The following is a 20,862-nucleotide window of genomic DNA, read 5'->3' on the forward strand; positions in this document are numbered from 1 at the left end:
GACCCCCAGTGGTCTTGAGACCCTCCCCCTATTCCCCTTGCCCGCCCCCCCCCACCCCACCCACACTGCACCCAGGCCTGACGGACCCCAAATTCTACCTCCTCCAGGAATTGTGCAGATAAACCACAGCCTCTTCTCAGCTGATGCGGCAGCCCTGATTCCCACTATTGCTCTGTCTCAGCAGCACCCACTCCAGGCAGGTGTGAGCTGAGAGGCAGTGCTGTGTAGCCTAAAGGAGGCTATTCCTGGTGGGGCTGTAGAACATATCTCAGAGACTTGAAGAGTGGCTGTCATCGCCATCCTTGTTGGAAGGGTTGGCTGATGGTTGGGGCAGCTGGGCCCACCCATGGTCCTAGAGCATCTTTGTGCCCCCGAATCCCTCCCTATAACCCTACTAATTACTTCACAGATCCCATGGCTTCTCTGTTCACTTTGCAGGATTTAGAACAGTCTCATCTAAAGTAATTTTTGTTGAAATTCAGCTGAACTGTTTTTTTCTTTTTTCAGAGTGGCAACAAATCTGGTGCGGCGCCTCTGTGAGCGAGGTAGGGGTTCATGTGGCATGTGAGTCCTGGTGTGTGGGCATGGGCTTCTCCTGGTCCTGGGCTCTCTCAAGACAAGCAGTGTTTGGGCTCTGACTGCGTTCCAGGCCCTGCCTGCTGTGAGCTCCTGTGAAGTGGGTGCTGACGAGTGAGCAGCACAGTGACTGTGCTTGGTGTCTTCACGGAGCCCCTTGAGTTGAGCATTGAGGCCAGGACCTGGGCAGACAAAACCTCAGCTAATCTAAGCTTGCATTCCCCCAAGGATTTTCGAGTAGCTGGCGCAGCCTCACTAAGGGCCAGGATCCAAATAAGCAGCTTCAGCAGACATTCTCAAGAGCGACCCAAGACCACCTGAGGGTCCCCTGCATGGACCCTTCCCAGATACCAATCATGTGGGAGGGCCAGCCAGTCTAGCACCCTGGGTTCCATTTTCTTGTCTGGTGGCCTGCCTCTCCCACAAACCCCCCCATGGGACCCTGGAGCATGTGTTTTATCTGGGCTTTTTGCCCATCTCACTGTTGTTTTTTCTGTTTGTTTTACTTACCTAGAGACACCTCCAGATGCCCTAATATTGGAATCTCCATTCACCAATATTCGTGAAGAAGCTAAGAGCCATCCGTTCTCAGTGGCAAGTACAGATCTTATTAAAAATTGACTTCTTTTCATTAAAATAATTACTACAAAAATAATTATAGTAAATACTTACAAAATAAAACAATCATAAAAATTATTATTTAAATATTCCAGTGAATATAGATGTTATTAAAAATTAATCCTTGTTTAGTTCCAGGCATTAGCCTGACTCCAGAGCTGCCCAGGAAGGTTATAACTTTGCAGCCAGGTAGGACGGATTCACAGCTGGGTTGTCTAGGGCAGCAGGACCCATGGGAGGCCTTGCCCCCGTGGCACGGTTTGTCCACCGGGCATAGTTGCCCCGTGGGGTTCAGCCCAGCTGCTTCTCAGGAGTGAGCTAGTGGGCACCCTCACTCTCCATCCCCATAGACAGTACTTGGCAGCCAGCCTCTAACGGTCATATATCAGGGTCATACCCTGGGTAAACTCAGATGGGGATTCTAGGATGAGTTGGGCCCTCACTAACCGAATCGAAGCCTTAGACTATTCTTTTACAAGCTTGGCCCAGAGGGGCTTCTCTGTGCCGTTACTTCCTCCTTCATTCCACTGCTTCCTGACTGGCAGTGTTTTCTCGGGGAGCTCTGTCAGCCCCGAGCCTGACTTCACACTGCTCTGTTGCAGACATAAGACTCCTCTATAGTGTTACTTCTTTGTTGTTGCTTTTCTCTCAAGTCACACAGACCCCCATTTCACTGGGGGTGGTGGCCTCAAAATCTGTGGGAAGTCTGGTCTCCAGGCTGATCCTGGCTGCCGCTCTGAGGTGTGGGAGCCCTGTTTGCAAGCAGCCCTTGCTGCAGCCAGTCTAGTCTGGTAGCCTCTCTAGTAGAAACTCTGTGGTCAGGGCACAGGGGGCTAGGGGCACCCCAGCATAGCTCTGGTGGGGCTGCAGATCAGTTTGCTCAGAAGTATGGGTATATCCTGGGCACTTAGCACCCTCTGTCTGAACCCTTGACCTTGGCCTTCCACATGGTTATTTTAACTGATGCTTCTGTACATTGTTTCCATGTTGCCTTCAGATATATCGATATTTCCCTGGATTTGACTGGTTCTTCCTTGATCCCATTACAAGCAGTGGAATTAAATTTGCAAATGATGAAAAGTGAGTACTGTGGTAGAGTACCTAATTTTTCAATTTAGAAAAACACCAAGAATCCCCAGCGTAAGCCTGTTCAGTCACATTGACCAAATAGAATGGAATTCTGAAGACTAGGGTTCTTCTTTAAGCAATAGATCTTTATAGAGGGAAGGTAGGCATAGTGCTGCAGCTGAGAGAAAAAGGAGTGTGAATAGACTATAGAATTAAAGCTATATGAAAACAAAGTATTTTTGTTCATACCATTTTTATTTTAAAATAGCAAGGCAAAACCAGAACTCTTGAATAGGTATTAAAGTAGTAGTAGTAACTGTCATTCAAAAATGACTTTCCTCAGCCATTTGATTGATATTTGGTTGTGAAAAGATGTTACAAAGTTAATTATTAAAAATAGTTCTATTAAGTAAACCAAAAATAAATATTCTGGTTAAAGACTCTTTCTTTGAACAACATTCATAGTCTGTTGACATTGTCTTTGTGATATATTTTATGGGTTTTAATTTCTTCAAAGGAAAAATCCTTATCTATTTGGTTAACATTTAAAAATCTGCAGTTTGAAACAATTTAGAAAAATGGAGTATTTTTCGCCTTAATTATGGTTTTTGGTTCAAAAAATAGAACAAACTGAAATTTTACCTAACATTATAAGCAAAAGACCATGCTTGTTTATAAATATTGTTGTTTTGGAACTTGAATAAACTGGATTCCTTCTCAGCAACAACAGTGAATGTTGTTCCCTGCCCTCCAACCCAGGCCACCTTTGGTCCTGCTCTCCAGCTGAGCAGTGGGGGCCCATAGCACATCACCCCATGTAGCCCAGCCCTCCCCACACTGGAAGTAAGGAGGCCCCTCCTGGTCAGCAGGTCTGTTGCCAAATACTGCCAAGGTGACAGCATGTGAACTAGGCCTCTTCCAGAGCAGACACAGGTAAGACAAACTGCCTACCGTAGGAAATCTGAAAAGTGAGCAGTTCAAAGTGTGACAAGAAACACTCCAGCCTAGAAGCAAAATGAGGCAAGAGCGTGTGTGCTTGTGCAACACTAGCAGAAATGTGGACTTCCAGATAGGCTGGGTATCTTTGGGGTGACGAGCCTCCTGGCCCAGGTCTTGCCAGGTGCCAAGCTTGCCCAGCACTGCCCATACAGAGCCCCCAGATCAGTATGAAATCACCAAGAGCAGGTGGGTGCCGAGTCCACCAGCTTTACCATGAGACCTCAGTGAGGCAGCCAAGAGACACTTGGTCTGTTCTTGTGTTATATGGTTTGCTGAAGGCTTGGATTGAATGAACCTATTGAAAATGTTAATTCATTTGTAAACATTCAGGAGTGACCTTAACCAAAGAAAAATTAGAGGGTATCGACTTGTTACCAATGGATTCCTAGTAACAGTCATTTTCGGTAAGTTTCTTGGCTTACCTAAATTATTCGATTTGTAAATATTGTTTTGTAATTTTTAAAGAATATGTCTACTAGCAAAAATAATCATTTTCAATTTTCAGAAAATATGCAGGTGCCAGATTTGGTGAATGAATTGACCTCTAGATTTGATTGATACCTATCACTTTGAATAGGTGTTGATAGAAACATCTGAGAAATCAACTTTTAGTTCTCTGCTAAACAGCAGCCCAGAAGAATTTTAGCTGTTAAGCACCATGGTGAAACACTCCCTGAACTTAGTCCCTGATAAGGGCACAGCCAGGGGACTAGGAGGCCCCAGCCATCTCCCTGGGGTCTTAGTCTAGTCCTTTTTCATCCCCACAGTGTGAAGCACATCTCCTGCTCCCTGCTCATCTTGCACGCTGAGGATGACCCAGTTGTGCCCTTCCAGCTTGGCAGAAAGGTAGGTGTCAGTGCAGCCCCTGGTGCCAGCAGGCATCTAACAGTCCCATGTTCAGGCTGGGCATAGGCAGAGGTGGAAAAGGGGCCTGCTATTGGCAGGAAGGGGGTGGGGGGCCAGACAGCAAGGCCATCTATAGAGGAAACATGAAAAATAAGCAGGTGTCTCTCAGGTCCCTGTACAAAGGTCCTGGCCTGACTCTGACTGTAGGGGACTTAGCTGGGAGGGCTTGCCAGTTACTGGCTGGAGTGTAGGACCCATCAATGATGAGGATCCTCAATCCCCAATGCAAGAGTTCCAGTAGCATCGACAGAGAACCTCTCATTTGTTCTCTTGCCTTTAGGACTGGACCGATGTCAGAGGAGTACTGTGTTGTCGTGGGGCCTTTGCATTTGCTTTTGCTGAATTTGCTTTCCCTTTGCTCCCGAGAAGCAAGATTAGATTTGTAGGCGAGTGTAGGGTAGGAGATAGCACTACCTGACCATGGTGATGGCAGGGAGGAAGCGATGACTATGCTACTTCTGCCTCAGAATAGGCCCGAGGTACAGATAGATCCACCAGGACCAGGTCCCTTCCCTCCAGCAGGTCTGAGCACACTGCCTGGCTATCCCAGGGGTAGGAGGAGGGAGGGGCTGAGGGCAGGATAGATACTGAGCCAGCTTGTTGACTGGCCTTGACCCAGGCACAGAGCAAAGTCTGAGGCACATAACCTATTCCAGCCCCCAAGGCTAAGACATCAGGGCTTCTCCAGTCTCTCAGGCCACTACACCATTTCTTAGCAGATGGCTCTTTTTGTGGTGCTGGCTCATCCACTTTGCTGCTCCCTGAGGAATGAGGAGCTCTAAGAGACAGGCATGGGGATAGAGAGGGTCTTCAACGGCAGGCCTAAGGGCTGAGCCTTAGCCGGATTCCTGCCAGCACCTCCGGCCCTAGCCATGGCAAACTGCAGGGCTAGCAGTGCTATTAGAGCGGGATATGGTCTGCCCTGCAGAAGCAGCAGCCACTGACTGGCCTCTGTTGAAGAAAACACCAAGCAGGTCACTCACAAGGCTCCCATCTCTGAGCACTGACCCATCTTTCCCTCCTCAGCTCTACAACATTGCTGCACCCTCTCAGAGCTTCCGAGACTTCAAAGTTCAGTTTATCCCCTTTCACTCAGACCTCGGCTACAGGCACAAGTACATCTACAAGAGCCCTGAGCTTCCTCGAATACTAAGGTGAGGTGTTCTCTTCTCACCAGGGACGTTGTCCTGGATGGCAACAGCTCAGAGCAGACATACAGCAGGCTCAGCTGCTAAAGCTGCTCTAGTGGGGTCAAGAGTCACCATAATTCAACAGCCTTTCATTTCCACCCATAGGGGCTGAAGAGTGTTTTATCGCCCCTCCCTCCTAGACTGTTCCCATGATCTCCCTGTGGTACAGGTTGTGGAGGCCCACACAAACACCCCATGCAGGGGCTCATCACTCCACACACTCCCCTGCTGCTGTGGGTAAGGCCTTGGTCCCTTCCCACATACCTGTCAGGTCCTGCCCCTGCACACACAGCATGCACATGGGCCCTCTGGCCTGGGCCAGCTAGCTCCTCAAGCCTGTTTGTCCCCAGCTGCTTCTTGGAAGAAGGTGTGCTCCTGGCTGTGAATTCACCTTCCTGGGCCTGCTGGGTCTGGGGGTGCTCAAATTGGCCCTCATTATGCTTCATCCCTTGTATAATTCTACTTCACACTTCATTTCTCCTTTGGCTACCTTGAAAGTTCCAGAGGCAAAGCTACGTTTCTTTAGCATGTTGCCGTTCCTTGCCACACGGACCTGGGTTGCTGAGAGGGAACAGTGAGCTGAAAAAGTATGGGTTTGTTCTGGAGTTGTAAATTTTTCCCCATCATAAAAGGAACATATTATAGAAAATATGGGCCAGAGTATAACTCTACAGGTTAGAATAAAGAAGAGTAGCCCATAACCTGATCTTTCTTCCTGCATGTCAGGATTTGACTACGAGATGCCAATGGTGCCCTTGCTTCTTTAACTCAGTGACTGTTTTCCGAGTGGGAATGTGGTCCTCCATGCTCCTTCTCGTCCTCAGACTGCTGTGTGAGAACTACAGGAGGCAGGATCTCTGGGTTGGGCTCGGATTTGGCTGATGGTTGTCCTCTGGTCTAGGGAATTCCTGGGGAATTCGGAACCTGAGCACCAGCACTGAGCTCACTGCTTGAAGGAGCATGAAGACCTTTGCCCTCCTCCCCATTCCTCCAGCCAACCCAGCACCGTGGAGCAAGGGTACCAGCGTCTGTGATGCACCTGGAGAGAGGACTCGGATGCCATCTAGGGCAGGAAGAGGAGGCCACAGCAGACTGGTGGCCAGGAGCATAGATCTTTGTGGAAAATGCGAGTGGCAGGCATGTGGCCCTCTCTCCCTCTTGCTGCCACTCAACCTGAGTTCTTGGAAGGACAGTGACACAGCAGGCAGCAACCAGCAGGTCGATCCCACACTTCTTGAGCTGGGTATGGAGAATGAGGCAGGAAGTATGAAGTCTTGGGACCACACTGAGCTATCCGGTACCACCCATGAGAATGTGAGGACACTTGGGTTCTTCTGTCCCTTCCCAGCACATGCAGAATGGACTCTGTTGGTTCCATAGCCCCTTCCTGCCCTCTGCACCCCCACTTGCCTTCCTTGGTGTCCCTGCCTCCCTTGGCAGGCCCACCACTCACAGAGAGGGAAGTGCCCACGATCTGCACTTCCTCCACTTTCCACCCACCTGTTCACCTGAGCGTTTATTTAATAAAATCCTAGTGGTGGTCTGTCTGTTGCTTTCTCAGTGCTGCCTCTAGCCCTACACAGGCCCTGCCCACAGCCCCAGGCCACTCTCACAGCCTCGCCTTGTGGGAGGAGGGGTGACTATTAGGGTAAGGAAGTGGGCCTTTCTTTCCTCCCTCCTTCCAGGGAGGGGCCTTCTCCAGATGTAGCAGATGGCATTTTCCTAAAATATAGGCCTATTTAGGTAACCCTTTCAATCTCTTCTTAGGAAGCCTATTTTATGTCTGTGTCAATGGATGGGCATTGGGGTTTCACTACACACCCTAGATAAACATAAACCCCTGATGACTGAAAGGACAGGACACTCAAGTTCTGGCCAATGAGCATCACCTCGTTTACTCGCTAGTGGTGACCTTTGTGTTGTTTGGCATTTTGTCAAGCCAGCCTTTCCTGTAATTCTGGTGCTCCAGCCTGGGACCCAGGACCCACTAACAACCCCACTTCTTCCCTCTCCTGGCTCTGGTGACAGGCCAGAGGCTTACATTCTGATTAAGCAACCTCTCAGAGAACTGTGGCTTAATAAGAATGGTCCTTGAGCTGCCCCCACAGGTGGCTTTCTTGCCCCTGCTGTATAGGTACAAGGGTATGTCCCACCTCGGAGGGTAGCCTCTCCAGAAGGCTGGCCTTCCTCCCCCATATCTTACAGCTCTGGAACTTATCAGTCTCAGAAGCTTGGAAATTTTCTAGGGGTAGCAGGGGCACTCTTATACCTGCCTGCCTGTTCTCCAAGTTGTTATGGTCAGTGTTAGCAGCTAGGGCTAGCTTGGGGCTCAGAGGCCAAAGCTGTTTATACCACCACCTCTCTGAGGCACTTCAGAGCTGCCTATGGTGATTCTCACATCTGAGAGACATATCTTTCTTAAAATAGGTTGAAATGTGAACAGACTCTGGTCCTGAGGTCAATGGGTGTTTCAAATGTGATCACTGCCTATAAGACACCACCATCCCAGGCTACACATCTGTCAGAGCCGGGACACCTGTACAGGCCCAGCCCAGTCGTGTCTGTCTGTGTAACTGCTGTGTGTCAGAGGCTCTGAGTAACACTAAAACATCACGTGCCTGCCTGGCCTGGGAAGCCTTCATGAGACTGGCGTGCTCTTCTGGCTTTGTCACGGAGGCTCAAAGTCAAGTTCCCACACCATTTCAGCCAAAGAAGTGGGTGTGACTTGCTCATACTGCTTCAGACCTGCCTGCTCTGCCTGTGCTCAAGTCTCAGCATTTGTTTGTTTTTTTCTTTATAACCTGTAATCTATTTGAGTTGCTTCAGATCCCTTTGGAGGGGAATGAGATAGGATTTAAAGTAAAAAATACACACTTTTAATTTTTTTTATAGGTGCCTGAGAGGCTGATTTAAGAAGAAGCATAAAAAGAGAACAGTGAGCAGGAAGTTGCTGGGTCATTGTCAGTTAATCAGGTCCAAAGGCCCTTAACTAATGATTTCTTAGTTTATTATAAACCTTGGTCCAAGCAACTAAGCTTAAAATGTGGGTTAGGGCCCATCTTTGATGTGTTACGAAATCAATGTGTGGTCAGGACCAGTCCTTTAAAAAAAAAAAAAGGTGGCAATAGCTGTAAAGTGGTTACATTTAAGCATCCTGGGAGCTGCAGGATAGGGACAGGGAGCTTACATTCCCAGAGCACATCTCATGGCCCCCCAGTCCCCAGGAGAGCATCTCAATGTCACCACCCCCAGCAGGGGTCTACTGTGCTACAAGGTCCCATAGTTCTCAGTGTCTAGGTTACAGCCCCAAGTTCATGTTCCTCCTGGTTTTTGATTCAACTTGCAAGCTATATAATTTGGGAGGAAATATTTTAGTCCCTAGGGCATTCTACCTTCCAGAGCCAAGAGTGAGTAGCAGAAGATGGGTGCGAAAAGGAACCAATAAAATTAATAGCAAAAAATGCCAAGTGGCTAGATTTCACAATTCTTTGAAGAGCTAACTCTTAAGCCCCACAACAGCTGGGATGAGAGAATTTTCTGTCCTCAATCCCAGAACGATGGGCCATAATTTAGCCCAGCCCTTCATTACCAGGGAAACACTGAGGCCTCCCCAGGCCAGCACAGAGAGAAACGCAGAGGCTGGGTCAACCAAGCATGGGCAAGAAGGTTTAATCAGTTTCTCAAACAATGGGCAGTAACAGCGAATGGCACAGTGACGGTCACACACAGCCTAAGGGATTGGAGAGCGGAGGGTGTTGGGGGTGCAACCACAGAGCCCAGTGGCTTTGGTAAAGTGTGTACTTAAGCAAGTCCTTCATGGCCTGATTCTGTGAACAGTCAGGGATGAGGGCAGAGCCTGTGATGCCCAGACGCAGTATGCAAGGAGGCAGAGCCCCTGGAAGGGCACTTCTGTCCAACATCGCCAATTACCCCATGATGAAGGGTGCCACCTGGTGCTCCTTGCTCTCCCCTCTGGGCAGCTGAGGAGCTCACTCGCCCTTCCTGGTACCAGCCTGCTGTCCGGGCAGAGTGGAAAGTGGGCTGTCCTCTGGGCCCACTCAGTCCTTTTCCAGAGCAGGTTGTCGCACTGGTGGAAAAGGAGGGAGAAGGGAGGCCAGCCTTGTGTGTAAGACAGAAAATGAACCCTCCAGAACAGAGCAAGGGCACAGGGTGCAGGTCTGCAGCAGGGGCTGGGCATCCAGCCTCCCTCAGCAGAGGCAGCGACCCTGCCCCAAGCCCCCACAGCCAGGTGAAAAAACCAGAATTCCTTCCTCTGATTTGAAATTCCAAAAGTATAATTTTTAGTTGCTAAAACAAAAAAAAGCTTCAGTTAGTTTCATTTCCTTGTGAAGCTAACTTTTTGTCAGCCAGTGTTATCCTAACCAAAGCCCCTTAAAGCCTAGACACAGGTGTCTTCCCCAATGTCGCCCTTAGTCATCCTGGGGCCCCTTTATCTGATCAGTGCAGAAGCCCTGGGTCAGAGCATCCCCAGGGCAGCTGTAAAGACACGATCTGGAGCATTGGACCCTCCCAGCAATGCTAGGAGGCAGAGCTGGGCCAGGGATGACTTGAGGGGCCACCCAAGTGCTGCAGAAACACACTTCTCCAGGCTTTGCCATGGCCATTTGCCCAGACCCCAGGATCCAGAGGTTCAAAACTTAAAACAAGCTCCCAACAAGGTGTCTGTAAGGTCTCAGAAGAGCTTAGCAGGCAGCTCCACCTTCCCCAGTTCTGTGGGGATGGTGGGCTACAGCTGTGGGGCCCGCTAGTCAGTGCTGTGAGCTCTGCTTTCCTACCACAGACCAGGCAGCATCTCACTCTTAGCACTTTTCCTTCCTTGTCCATCCATCCCTGCACTTTCTCAATCCTAAACTACTACCATAATCCCCATATCCCACCCTGAACACAGCACTAAAAAAAGCAGGGACCACTGGCTGCTGGCTAAGTGCTTAGAAAATGGCATGAGGTACAGTCAACAAGAAAACAAAAGCCTACTGGTCCCCACTGTGCTAGTACCTAGTCTTTGGGGAGGTTGGGGGGTGGGATCTGCAGGTCACAGGGCTCCACACCCCAAATGTCCCGGGCGTACTCCGTGATGGTCCGGTCACTGGAGAACTTGCCCGAGCAGGCAATGTTCTTGATGACCTTCTTGGTCCACTCCTTGGGATTCTGCAAAGAAAAGAAGATGCTGAGTAACCTCAAGCACAATAGAGCCTATGCTTCCAGAACTTGAGGATATTCCCAGATGAACTCTTAGCTCTCCTTCTGGGTAGTCTGATGGAAGAGGAGAAGATGACCATCATAGCTCACTGAAGAGGGACCCCGACTACCAGAAAAGCTACCAAATGACTAGGCAGAAGAGACCAGGAGCCTGAGAAGGTCCTGGCCCTTAAAATGCTCCATCTCCCACTAGAGTATGGCCCACACAACAAAGACAAACGCCACCAGGTATTTGCCACCAGGCAGATCCAATTCCTCTTGGAAATGGCCAAGAGGACTCCTTCTGCCCAGAGCCTCCCAGAGGTTGGCAGCTGTCCTCAGCACCCACACCTGGAGAGGCCTCCCCGAAAGGGCCACTCTCCTTGAGGCCCAGTTTAAGGGAAGCAAAGGTTCCATCCAGAGCCCCACCAGTCACTCTTTTTCCACACCCTACCCTGTTCTTTCTCAGAAGGGAACATCAGGAGCTGTTTCCCCAAGTGCAGGCTGTGACAGCAGCTTCCTAAGGACAGGGGCCCCAAAATTGCAACAAATCAGATGCACAAATCCCTGAGGCCTCATCCAAGAAGAACCTGCTTAAATAGTTTGGGGAAATAAACTATCTTGACCCAAGATTCTGTACTGTCACACCACTGTCACCAGTGTCCTCTCCCACTGCATCCTCCATGGGGTGCACAGGTAGGACACCCAGGAAATCCCAGAAAGGGGAAGGGAGCAGGCACCAAGGGCCAAACTCCTTCACCTCCCCCAGCTTAGGACCTGGGTCTTCCCATGAGATCCCATGTGGACTCCCTGTGGGCCACACTAAGATGAGACACCAGTCTCACAGGGTTGCCATGTGCAGCCAGGAATATACTCCACACAGAAGCCTGAATTCATGTTCTCTCCTTGTCCTTAACTACCAAGTAGAGATCTGGTTCCAGCATCCCTGCCTTGGAAACTCTGCTCCTTACAGGTAGCTACAAGTCCCTCTACTGAATACTGAAGCTTTTACCTTTCCAAATCGTTCATGGTCTCACTTAAACATGCTTTCTGTGTGCGCACCAGGCCTATCTCTTATTTTGGACCAGTCTCTGCACCCACTCCTCCATGTCCCCCTGATCACACCTGCATGGGGTGGTCAGACTGCAGGCTGGGGCACAGCCCATCCCCAACCCCTCTGCAGGGAAAACTTGGGTGAACAGCAGCTTGGCCCCAAGGAGTCATGAGGTACAGCATGGCAGACAGGAGCAAGGGGACAGCTAAGACAGCCCCTGAGTGGAAGATGATAAAGAAGCACGGGCACAGGACAGCTTGAACCCAGGATGCAGCTCAGCTTGCCAGGCTCCCAGCCACCCCACTCTAGGCCACAAGGTGAACTGTGACCTCCCAAGACTAGCCCAAGACAGTAGGATGCAGATGTGCCTCACTGTTTCCCCACTAGGGCCACCTCCACCAGTTCTGGGGCCCGAGAACCTTACCTGGTACAGCTGGTCCACCTGGGCCTGGCATGCCATGTATGCTTCATAATCTGCAAAAACCTTGAACCTGAAACAGGAGACAGGAGATCAGGAAACCAGGCCGCAGTTGTCTGTATCCTCACGCTCTGGGGTGATGGAGCCCACCTGGCCACAGAGGCTGCACTTTGAGCAACACTTTTGTCTTGAGGACACTTCTCAAAAAGTCTTATTTTAACCCAATGGTCCTTTAAAGAAACTGCTGTTTATAATGCACTCTCCTCATGCACATGGGTTAGAGCTGCACAGCTGAGAGGCTTCCTGCCTTTCACCTCCTGTGGGAGGGGCACAGGAATGGCAGGCAACAAACAGGCTCTGTGTGCCTGTCTGTTTTCAGGTCTAACTGGGCTGAGAACTGGTGATGTAGGAAAAGTATGTTCTGGAAAAAAAATGTAGGATTTATGAATACAGAAATGCATTTTTGTTTACAATTGAGTCAGAAACACAATTCATAAAACTATTAAAAGTCTTTCCCTGATCACAGACCTCAGCCAGAGCCAAACTCCCAGCTCCAGCACCTATGTGGTTATGCTCTGATTTGGCTGAAGCCAGAGGACAGCATTCATTAAAATGAAACAGATGAAACTAACCCAGACACAACTAACTGAAAGTGGAACAGGGGTCAATTCTCAGCATTCACCAGACTCAATTTTTACCAACAGAGTGGAGCAAAGAACTGTGAAGATGGCAAATGGCGCTGCCAACCTGTTCCAAGTTAGTAAGTCTGTAACTGAAGGTGAGTTATATTCATGTATCAATTTAATTGTAATAAAACACTACACTGCAATTTATGCTATAAGTTATTTTCATCATTTTAACCACTTTGTGTCACTATGAACCCACATTTGCTCCAAGGTCATACTCAGCCCCTACTTGCCTCCCAGAGGTTTCTGTGTCCTGTCCACACTCCCCCTCTTATTGGAGAGGGCTCAAGAATTGCCTCCAATCAGCCCATGTGATACCACTTCCTGCTTATTGCACCAATCCGGGTGGTCAGCTGGTGCTGGGGGCCTGGGGCTAGACCATGCAGTTGATAATTCCCACCACTAAGACCCCCCCACAGCCCACCAAGCACCATCAGTGGCCACTGCAAGCTTTGGCCCTGGGCGTAGCAGAACTTCTCCAGGTCCATGGCCTCAGGATCTGCCCATGGGCTGAGGTTGGGGAAGGGTGGGAACAAGCCTCACCAAGGTAAGATTTCACTCCCAACAAAGGCAGGCTTCAGCCTACCAACGAACCCATCTATCTGACTCGTTGGTAGGGAGGGACATAGGGACCAAAGGGAGGCCAGTCCTACCTGTCATGGTTCATCAGCATATTGACAACATCCTTGAAGCAGTCTGGCTCCTTGGGAGAGAAGAAGCCACTGCTGATCTGGTCCACAGCCTGTCTCAGCTCTGGCAGACGGTCATAGTACTCTTGGGCATGGTACCTGTGGGGAGGTGGGTCAAGTTAGCTGCCAGCCCAGTATCTCCAAGCTGCAGCCTCATGACAGGCGATGGGCACACCCCTGGCCCAGCACTGCCCCAGGCTCCAGCTGGCCTGGCAAGGCGGCTGCTAGCCATGTGGGCTGCTAGGCCCTGGAGGGGGAGTGATGTGCTATGAGTGCAAATCCCACCTGCTCCCTTTACTGTTTATAGAACTGTAGTCCCTGAATACACACAATGACACACATGGCTCCATCATATTCCCATGAGAGAGGGCTCCTTAAGAACTTACAGTGTTCTGCATCTCCACCCCGCCCTCCTGCCCCTGCCCCCAACACCCTCCCTGTTGCCCTTCCCACTCCTGGCCCCAACTCTGTGGACCCAGCAAGTCCATGGCCATCAGGAAGTCTGGGAAAGGGAGGAATCTGGCAGATGTGTACATCCCAGGACATAGGGATGGGGCACAAAGAGCCCAAATGAGGTGGGTAGAAAATGGCAGGTATATGCTCTCAGGTTGATAAGGACATAGTTCCGACTTCTTGGGTAACATTTTGTTTTTACCCATCTGGTGCCTGAGGCCTCACCATCTCCCCTGAGGGCTTTTAGGCAATTAGGCATCACTACCTTTTCTTTTAATTATTGCTCAGAATTAGGCCAGGGCCAGGACTCCTCAAGAGTATCCAAGGTCATGAAAAATGAGGAAAGGTTGAGAAACTGTCAGAGACCAGAGGGGGTGCCTTGGATTCTCAGATCCTGGGACAGAAAATAATAAGACATTTATGGGGAAAAGGTGAAATAAAGTATGGACTTTAATAAATAAAAGCATAATACTATTGGTTGATTAATTTTGATAGTGTTCCACACTAATTAGTAAGGTGTAAGCAGCAGGGAATATTGGAAGAATATGTGGAATTCTCTGTATTGTCTTTGCAACATTTCTGTAAATTTAAAACTATTTCTAGAAAAAAAAAAAAAGGTTATTTTAGAAATTAGGCCAGGGAATCTCAGCAGTGAGCCAGTCTCAAATCCCCAAATCAGTCAAGAGTGTTCAGGGCCCTGTCCATGAGAGATCCCCTCAGAAACCAGAGCCTTTCACTCTTTTGAAAACGCTTGGTCTGGACCTTTCAGACTGGACCATGAAGAAGCACAGAGCAGCCAGCTCTCGCCCAAACAGGCCTCCCTGGACAGCCTACTTGGTGCTCTGGAAGTGAGCAGACAAGGCCAGTGTGCCCACAGCCATCCATCCCCCACTCTCTGGGTGGGCATTCACCCCAGCAAGCAAAGGCCTGGCCTGAGAGCCCTTCTTGGCCCTCCGTGGGGCTCTAGGCAGGATGCTGCCATGGGGAGGGGCACACACCCTTTCTGGTCTAGGGCCTCGATATCTTCCACCTGCAGGCCAAAGATGAAGAGGTTCTCGGCCCCAGCTTCCTCAGCCATCTCCACGTTGGCACCATCCATGGTGCCGATGGTGAGGGCCCCATTGAGCATGAACTTCATGTTGCCTGTGCCCGAGGCCTCAGTGCCCGCAGTGGAGATCTGCTGTGACAGGTCAGCAGCAGGGATCACTGAGGGAGATAACACAAGAAGGTATGTCAGCCACCAACTACTCACACATGAGCCATGGGACAGCAAGAAACACTTTGCTCCCTGTAAAAGCTCTCCTTCTTGATCCACGGCGACCTGAGGCAGAGGGCCCAAGAGGGGTCTCCTGAGAAGCCCCGCAGATGGCAAAGGACCTATGTTCTGGAAACTTCCAGGGACTAGGACCCAATCAAAGCCTGCTGGGGTCCCTGGTCCTGGCCTGTTGGTGTTATCATTCTGATTCATCCCAATACCACTTTTGTCTTATATAAGCCAGCCCATAAGGCTCTTTAGATCACTTCAAGAGGAATCTGGACTCTTATGGAACCAGAAGACTAAAAATGGGGGGCAGCAATTTCCTTGTGTTAACATGCACAGGAGTTACTCTATGCTGTATGCAGAGATAGCCCTGCACCTTCTGCAGAGCACCGGTTCCCTGTCCTACCTGCCCTGGCATCCCTGCTCCCACATCCTCAGCTCATCTGTGGAGCTGATGCTTCCCTGACCCAATGGCTGGCACTCAAAGCCAGCAAGACCAGAGCCCAGCTCTTCTTCAAGGTCAAGCCCAGGTGTCAGGGCAGATGTCAGACACAGACATCTCAGCCTTCATATAGGCCTGCCCCATGGGCAGAGGGACACAGTAAATGTGACAGTGGACATGTTGCCACAGCAAGTCCAAGAGCTGGGGGAGAATGTAGGGGCCCTGATCCTAAGTCTGAGGCCCCAGACTGGGCACCCCAAAGGTCGGTTATAAAGAAGCCTGCCCCAAATAACAGTGTAAGGGCAGTTCCAAGCAGCAATGGCTTTAAGACGTGTTAGAAACTCAGTGAAGGACTAACCACAACACCAACTGAACCACACATGGTCCACGGCAGTGGGGACCACAGGGATGGTTCTGATGAACCGGCCAAGCTGGCAGGAGGAGGGAACACATCAGCCTACACATCTTTACTCAGCCAAAGCACAGGAAGCAGCAAGTGGTCTGTCTGAATCACAGAAGTGCCTGCTCCTTGGTGCCAGAATTTCAGGCTCAGCTTTCTGCCATAAGGTTGGACAGACACTTCCCCACCAGGGTCTCCAGAAAGCAACCAGTTTTGAAAGGGCCATCCAGATCAGGAAAGCATGCTCCAAGGCACATTTGGCTGTAGAACCTTCTTCAGAACCTTCTCCAAGCAGTAGCACACATCCTAGGCGAGTCTCCTCAAAACTCCCCAAGCTGGAGTGGCCCCAGACTGAACTCTCAATAGAGCAGGGAGAGACTTCAGGCCCTGAGCTGCCCTTGGAAAGGACAGAAGAGGCAGGTGCTGGCCCAGGTGAGAAGCAGGCAATGCTCTTGAGAGTGGGTGGTGATGAGCAGAAGCATCCTATGAGGATGTGGGAAGGATGGGGGAGAGAAGGGAAAGCCATGTGGAAGTACATCCTGCCAGCAAGAGCAAACCCAGCAGCAGAAAGGCAAAACTGAGAGGCCAAGGAGAGAGGAAAGGGGAGAGAAAATGAGATCAGGATAGGAGTGAGAAAGTACAGAGACAAAGGACATCCAAGGCTGAGAGTAATTCTCCACACTTGAGGATGGATAGAGAGCTCCCCATAGCCTTTCAATGCTAGACCAAGGCACCCCTTTGGCTGGGGAGCCTGGTATCCAGGGCAGAATTAACCCCTAACGAGCAACGACCATCCACATTGCACCCAGGCAAGGGCAGGCTTTCCCATGTAATGCAGCCTCCCCAGGGCTACCTTTTTCGGCCAACGACACTCGGTAGTTCTCTAGGAAGATCACTTTGAGCCTGTCGCCCACAATTGGATCGTGGTTGACAACATCACTGATGGACGTGACCAGCTTGATGATCATCTTGGCCATGTGGTAACCAGGGGCTGCCTAGAAAGGGGGAGGAAGGTTCAGTATGAACACGCCTGTGCTTGGGGACTGGCATCATTACCGTTCGTCAGAGCCTGGTGCTGGACATGCTGAGGTCACACCTCACAGAGCGGCCCCCTGGTATCAGTGAGGAGTGGCTCTCCAGAGGGACTAAGGCCATAGGATCCTTACATGTCCTCCATATAATCTGGGAGACAGGACTCATGACAAAAGAACCTGTAACTCTACCCAGTGCGACACCCCACCTGCTCTCCCTCGGCTCTGATGGAGTGCATCCCATGAAGACCACCTCATCATGTGCAAAAATCTGTCAGTTTTAAGCTTGTTTTCTGATTCTAATCAGTTTTCAGAAATAAAAGGAACAGGACTGTTATAACTGACTACCAACTTTCAGAAATACAGAGAACTAAGGAACAAACTGTACCATACTAGAAGGATACAGTCAGAAAAAGCCAGTTGGGGACAACACGCCACTCAATTTTTATAACAAAGATAACTACAGGGTGCAAAAAAAGAGACATGGAGAAAACGTACAGATGAAGAGATTTAAAAGACAGCCAGCAATCATTATGCTAGCCCTAACCATGGTCCTGATTCAAACGAACTGCTGAATATATGTGTAATTCTAATATCTAGGTATGACAATGATCTTGTGTGGTGGTGTTCAAGAGTCTGTATGTACTGCGGTTTAGGGGAAAAAGATTGTGAGGACGTGTGGAGTCCTGAGGGGTAAAATGTCCTAATGTCTGTGGTTCACTGTGGAACAGCCCAGCAGAAGTGGATGTTCTACAGATTTTCCTGCTTTTCTCTAGGCTTGACATTTTTAATAATTAGAATTTTTAAAATTGTTTGAAAGTCCATATCTTGAAGACATACACACTGAAATACTGACACATGAAACAAGATGATGTGTAGAACGTGCTCCAGAAATGGCAGGAGTTGGGTGAGGGCCCGAGACCAGACTGCGTGGGTGGGCGCTGCTGTCCAAAGCTGGTGAGCTTAATGAGGGGCACAAACCTCCCATCCACCTCCATACATGCTCCAATCAGAGTAGAGGAGCCTGGCTCCATCCCGTGGCCCCCATAAAGAAGACACTCCCCAGAGCAATTCACACTCTCTAATGATACCAGCCTGCTGGGGAAAAGTGGTAGAGGCTGGGCCACCAGCCCAAGACAGCAGAGTGTGATGGTGAGACCTGCCAATGCCTTGATGGCAATACGCTAGACTCCACAATAGTATGTGTAAAATATATGCTACTGTAAACAAAATGAAATAAGGCCAGGCTGAGCCTAGGGCAGGCTCACATTTGGTCAACAAAGCAGCCAGTGACCAGCATCCTCTCAACACATGAGTGGGAGGTGGGGTGCGAGCTGAGGACCAAAAGCTGGGCACAGTGTGGAAGGGTGGTGGTTATGCAGAGAAAAGGTACCACCCCACCAAATAGAGGGGCCAGCAAGCCCACTGGGGGCTGCCCTCAAGGCTGGGGACCCCCAATCTGATGCACTGAGCAGGCGCGGGTCACATCCAGCTCCTTCATATTGCTGAGCTGATGAAAATTAAACTGACTTGGCCCACAGTCACACCCAGAGGCCAAGAAACCTCCAGCATTCTGTGTGAATGCTGGCTCTAAGCTACTGCAGTGTCCAGCCCAGTGGGCGACTGGTGCCCAAGTCAGAACACAGTGACACTGCTGAAAAGCATGGTGATTTGTGCATTCTGAACAAATAACAAGCAAAGAGGACATCATCTCTACCTTGCCTCCGATCATGACAGTCCTGGGCACAAAGGCCTTGGCAGGGTCCTTCTTTATTCCTGCAGGACAAATAAGAGATTCAAGTGAGGCAACTGGAGCCAGAAAATCCCCTGCCCTATTACATACCAGTATCCTCAGAGGTCAACCTCGACACAGGTGGTAGGTAGTAGCCACTGGGCCCCACACACCCACCAGAAGAGGGACGAGGCCCCTAGATTCTGCACTTATGTCCCAGGGTGGTGAGAAAGGCCACCAGGAGCAGACTCTTCCAAAGTCTAACAGGAAAAGCTGCACCTCTATTTCCAGAACAGCCCACAGAGGAGCCTGGTTTGGGTCTGGTCACTAGTACTCAAGGCCCTTGCACATGGTGAGCACTCGAAAAAGAGGTGACTTCAGGATTGTGGTAATGTCACTGTCAGTCCTCAAGGGTGTCAGGCAAGGCCCCAAGTTCCCCCCCCACTCCTTTCCTGAAGCTCTCCTGCACTGGGGCAGACAGAGGGTCAGGCTACAATGGCCAGCTCACCTTCAGTCTCAGCAAACTGAGGGTGTCCTAGCCAGGCCACTGGTTTTCAATTTCAGTGTGTTTGGGAGGTATCATGGGTGAGAGGCAGCCCTAGATATCATTCACTGGAGCAACAGAGGAGGCTGGTTTTGGGTCTGGTCACTAGTACCCAGGCCCCTTGCACATGGTGAGCATCGAAAAAGAGGTGACCTCAGGATTGTGGTAATGTCACTGTCAGTCCTCAAGGGTGTCAGGCAAGGCCCCAAGTTCCCCCCCCCACTCCTTTCCTGAAGCTCTCCTGCACTGGGGCAGACAGAGGGTCAGGCTACAATGGCCAGCTCACCTTCAGTCTCAGCAAACTGAGGGTGTCCTAGCCAGGCCACTGGTTTTCAATTTCAGTGTGTTTGGGAGGTATCATGGGTGAGAGGCAGCCCTAGATATCATTCACTGGAGAGCCAGGAACCAGTCATAAGCAATATAGAGTTGTGGCTGACCTTTAGCATCTGATTTTTAGGTTCCAGTAGGAACATGGCTGTCCCTTACTTCTGAATCTTCCCACTTCCAGAAATCAGAATAACAGGAAAAAATAAAAACACAAACTACATTTTCACCAAAAGTAGAAAAGAGGAAAAACATGTGAACCCTAGACCATTAAACAAGTAGTGTCAGGTCATGAGGGTAGGTGGGGCACCGGGCTACAAATACAAGGGTCTTGGGAGCTGACCTCCCCAGAGGGGCCATGAGCATGACAGGGAAGGAGGCTCAAAGGGCCAGGGAGGCCAACCTCATCAGCACCTCTCCTATAGGGAAATTGCGGGAAGAGGATCTGACATCCTGGTGGACAGAGGCCCACAGGGCAGAAACCAAGGGAGCCAGGAAGAGGAGCGTCCCGAGCCAGCTGGTCTCAGAAGATACAGAGGAGATGCAGCCACAAAGAGGCACCAGGCCCCGGGGAACCCTGCAGCTGCCTGGAGTCCCATGCAGCTCCTGATGGTCATCCTGGGCAGTATAGCTCACTCATCTAGGAGTGATAATCATGAACACAGCTTCTCTTCAGACAGGGGGAAGTAGAACCAACCTCCCTGTCATCCAACCTACAATGACTGTCAATGTGGAAAGGGGACCAAAAAGCCAAAATACAAGACCTCAGAAGAGGGCAAAACATGGAAGCACATGAAGCGAGAATTGGCAGAACACAAAAGCAAAACTGCCACATGTAAATAAAACCTAATTACAGAAGCTAAGAGAGAGAGTAGACTCACCGAAGGCATAGCAGACACTCAGAGAATGGAAACAAAAAGACCAGAGAACCTAACAGAAAAGGAAAGACCTTTAGAAATATTCAGAGAGAAATCGACAGGCAAGGAGAGGTAGGTAGAAGAAACCTTCCCGCCCCCCTCGCCAGACTCTTAGAAGAAGAAAACCCAAATAATGGCACCAACAAATGTTTTAAACATATCTCAAGAAAACTTCCATGAAATAACGCAAGACAGCAATCGACATATTCAAAGAGCGCCCTCAGCATCAGGGAAACTGACCAACAGCAGCCAGCATCCACACAGGACAGTAAAATTAGCACAGACAATGAGACCAGCTCATTTGTGAGACCAAAACACACCAGAACCCACTCTCTAGACAGAGGAGCACAGGGAT

General features: G+C 50.0%; 2 protein-coding genes across 6 annotated transcripts in view; one reads left to right on the forward strand and one right to left on the reverse strand.

Moving 5' to 3' along the window:
- The window catches only part of ABHD12 (abhydrolase domain containing 12), a 61,748-nt gene extending 54,844 nt beyond the window's left edge, over positions 1-6,904 (forward strand). For 2 of the 3 annotated variants that reach the window (XM_006921502.3, XM_015596820.2), the window contains 6 exons: positions 508-545; positions 1,091-1,170; positions 2,192-2,274; positions 4,029-4,107; positions 5,194-5,321; positions 6,259-6,904. In XM_006921502.3, the coding sequence (XP_006921564.1) occupies positions 508-545; positions 1,091-1,170; positions 2,192-2,274; positions 4,029-4,107; positions 5,194-5,321; positions 6,259-6,298 (448 nt within the window). In that variant the 3' untranslated portion in view covers positions 6,299-6,904. The other variant, XM_015596819.2, reaches the window with a different exon arrangement.
- A 2,097-nt stretch (positions 6,905-9,001) lies between these two features.
- Positions 9,002-20,862, reverse strand: part of PYGB (glycogen phosphorylase B) — a 56,106-nt gene continuing 44,245 nt past the window's right edge. The window contains exons 15-21 of one of the 3 annotated variants that reach the window (XM_006921504.3): positions 18,708-18,766; positions 16,813-16,954; positions 14,855-15,062; positions 13,368-13,502; positions 12,035-12,101; positions 10,374-10,526; positions 9,002-9,444 (exon numbers count right to left, since the gene is read on the reverse strand). In XM_006921504.3, coding sequence (XP_006921566.1) covers positions 10,374-10,526; positions 12,035-12,101; positions 13,368-13,502; positions 14,855-15,062; positions 16,813-16,954; positions 18,708-18,766 — 764 coding nt within the window. In that variant the 3' untranslated portion in view covers positions 9,002-9,444. Of the gene's footprint in view, positions 10,527-12,034; positions 12,102-13,367; positions 13,503-14,854; positions 15,063-16,812; positions 16,955-18,707; positions 18,767-20,862 lie in introns of all 3 variants that reach the window. The other 2 variants (XM_006921503.3, XM_025039602.1) reach the window with 2 other exon arrangements.

Source organism: Pteropus alecto, unplaced genomic scaffold, assembly GCF_000325575.1.
Source record: "Pteropus alecto unplaced genomic scaffold, ASM32557v1 scaffold199, whole genome shotgun sequence".
In the NCBI taxonomy this organism is placed as follows: Eukaryota; Metazoa; Chordata; class Mammalia; order Chiroptera; family Pteropodidae; genus Pteropus; species Pteropus alecto.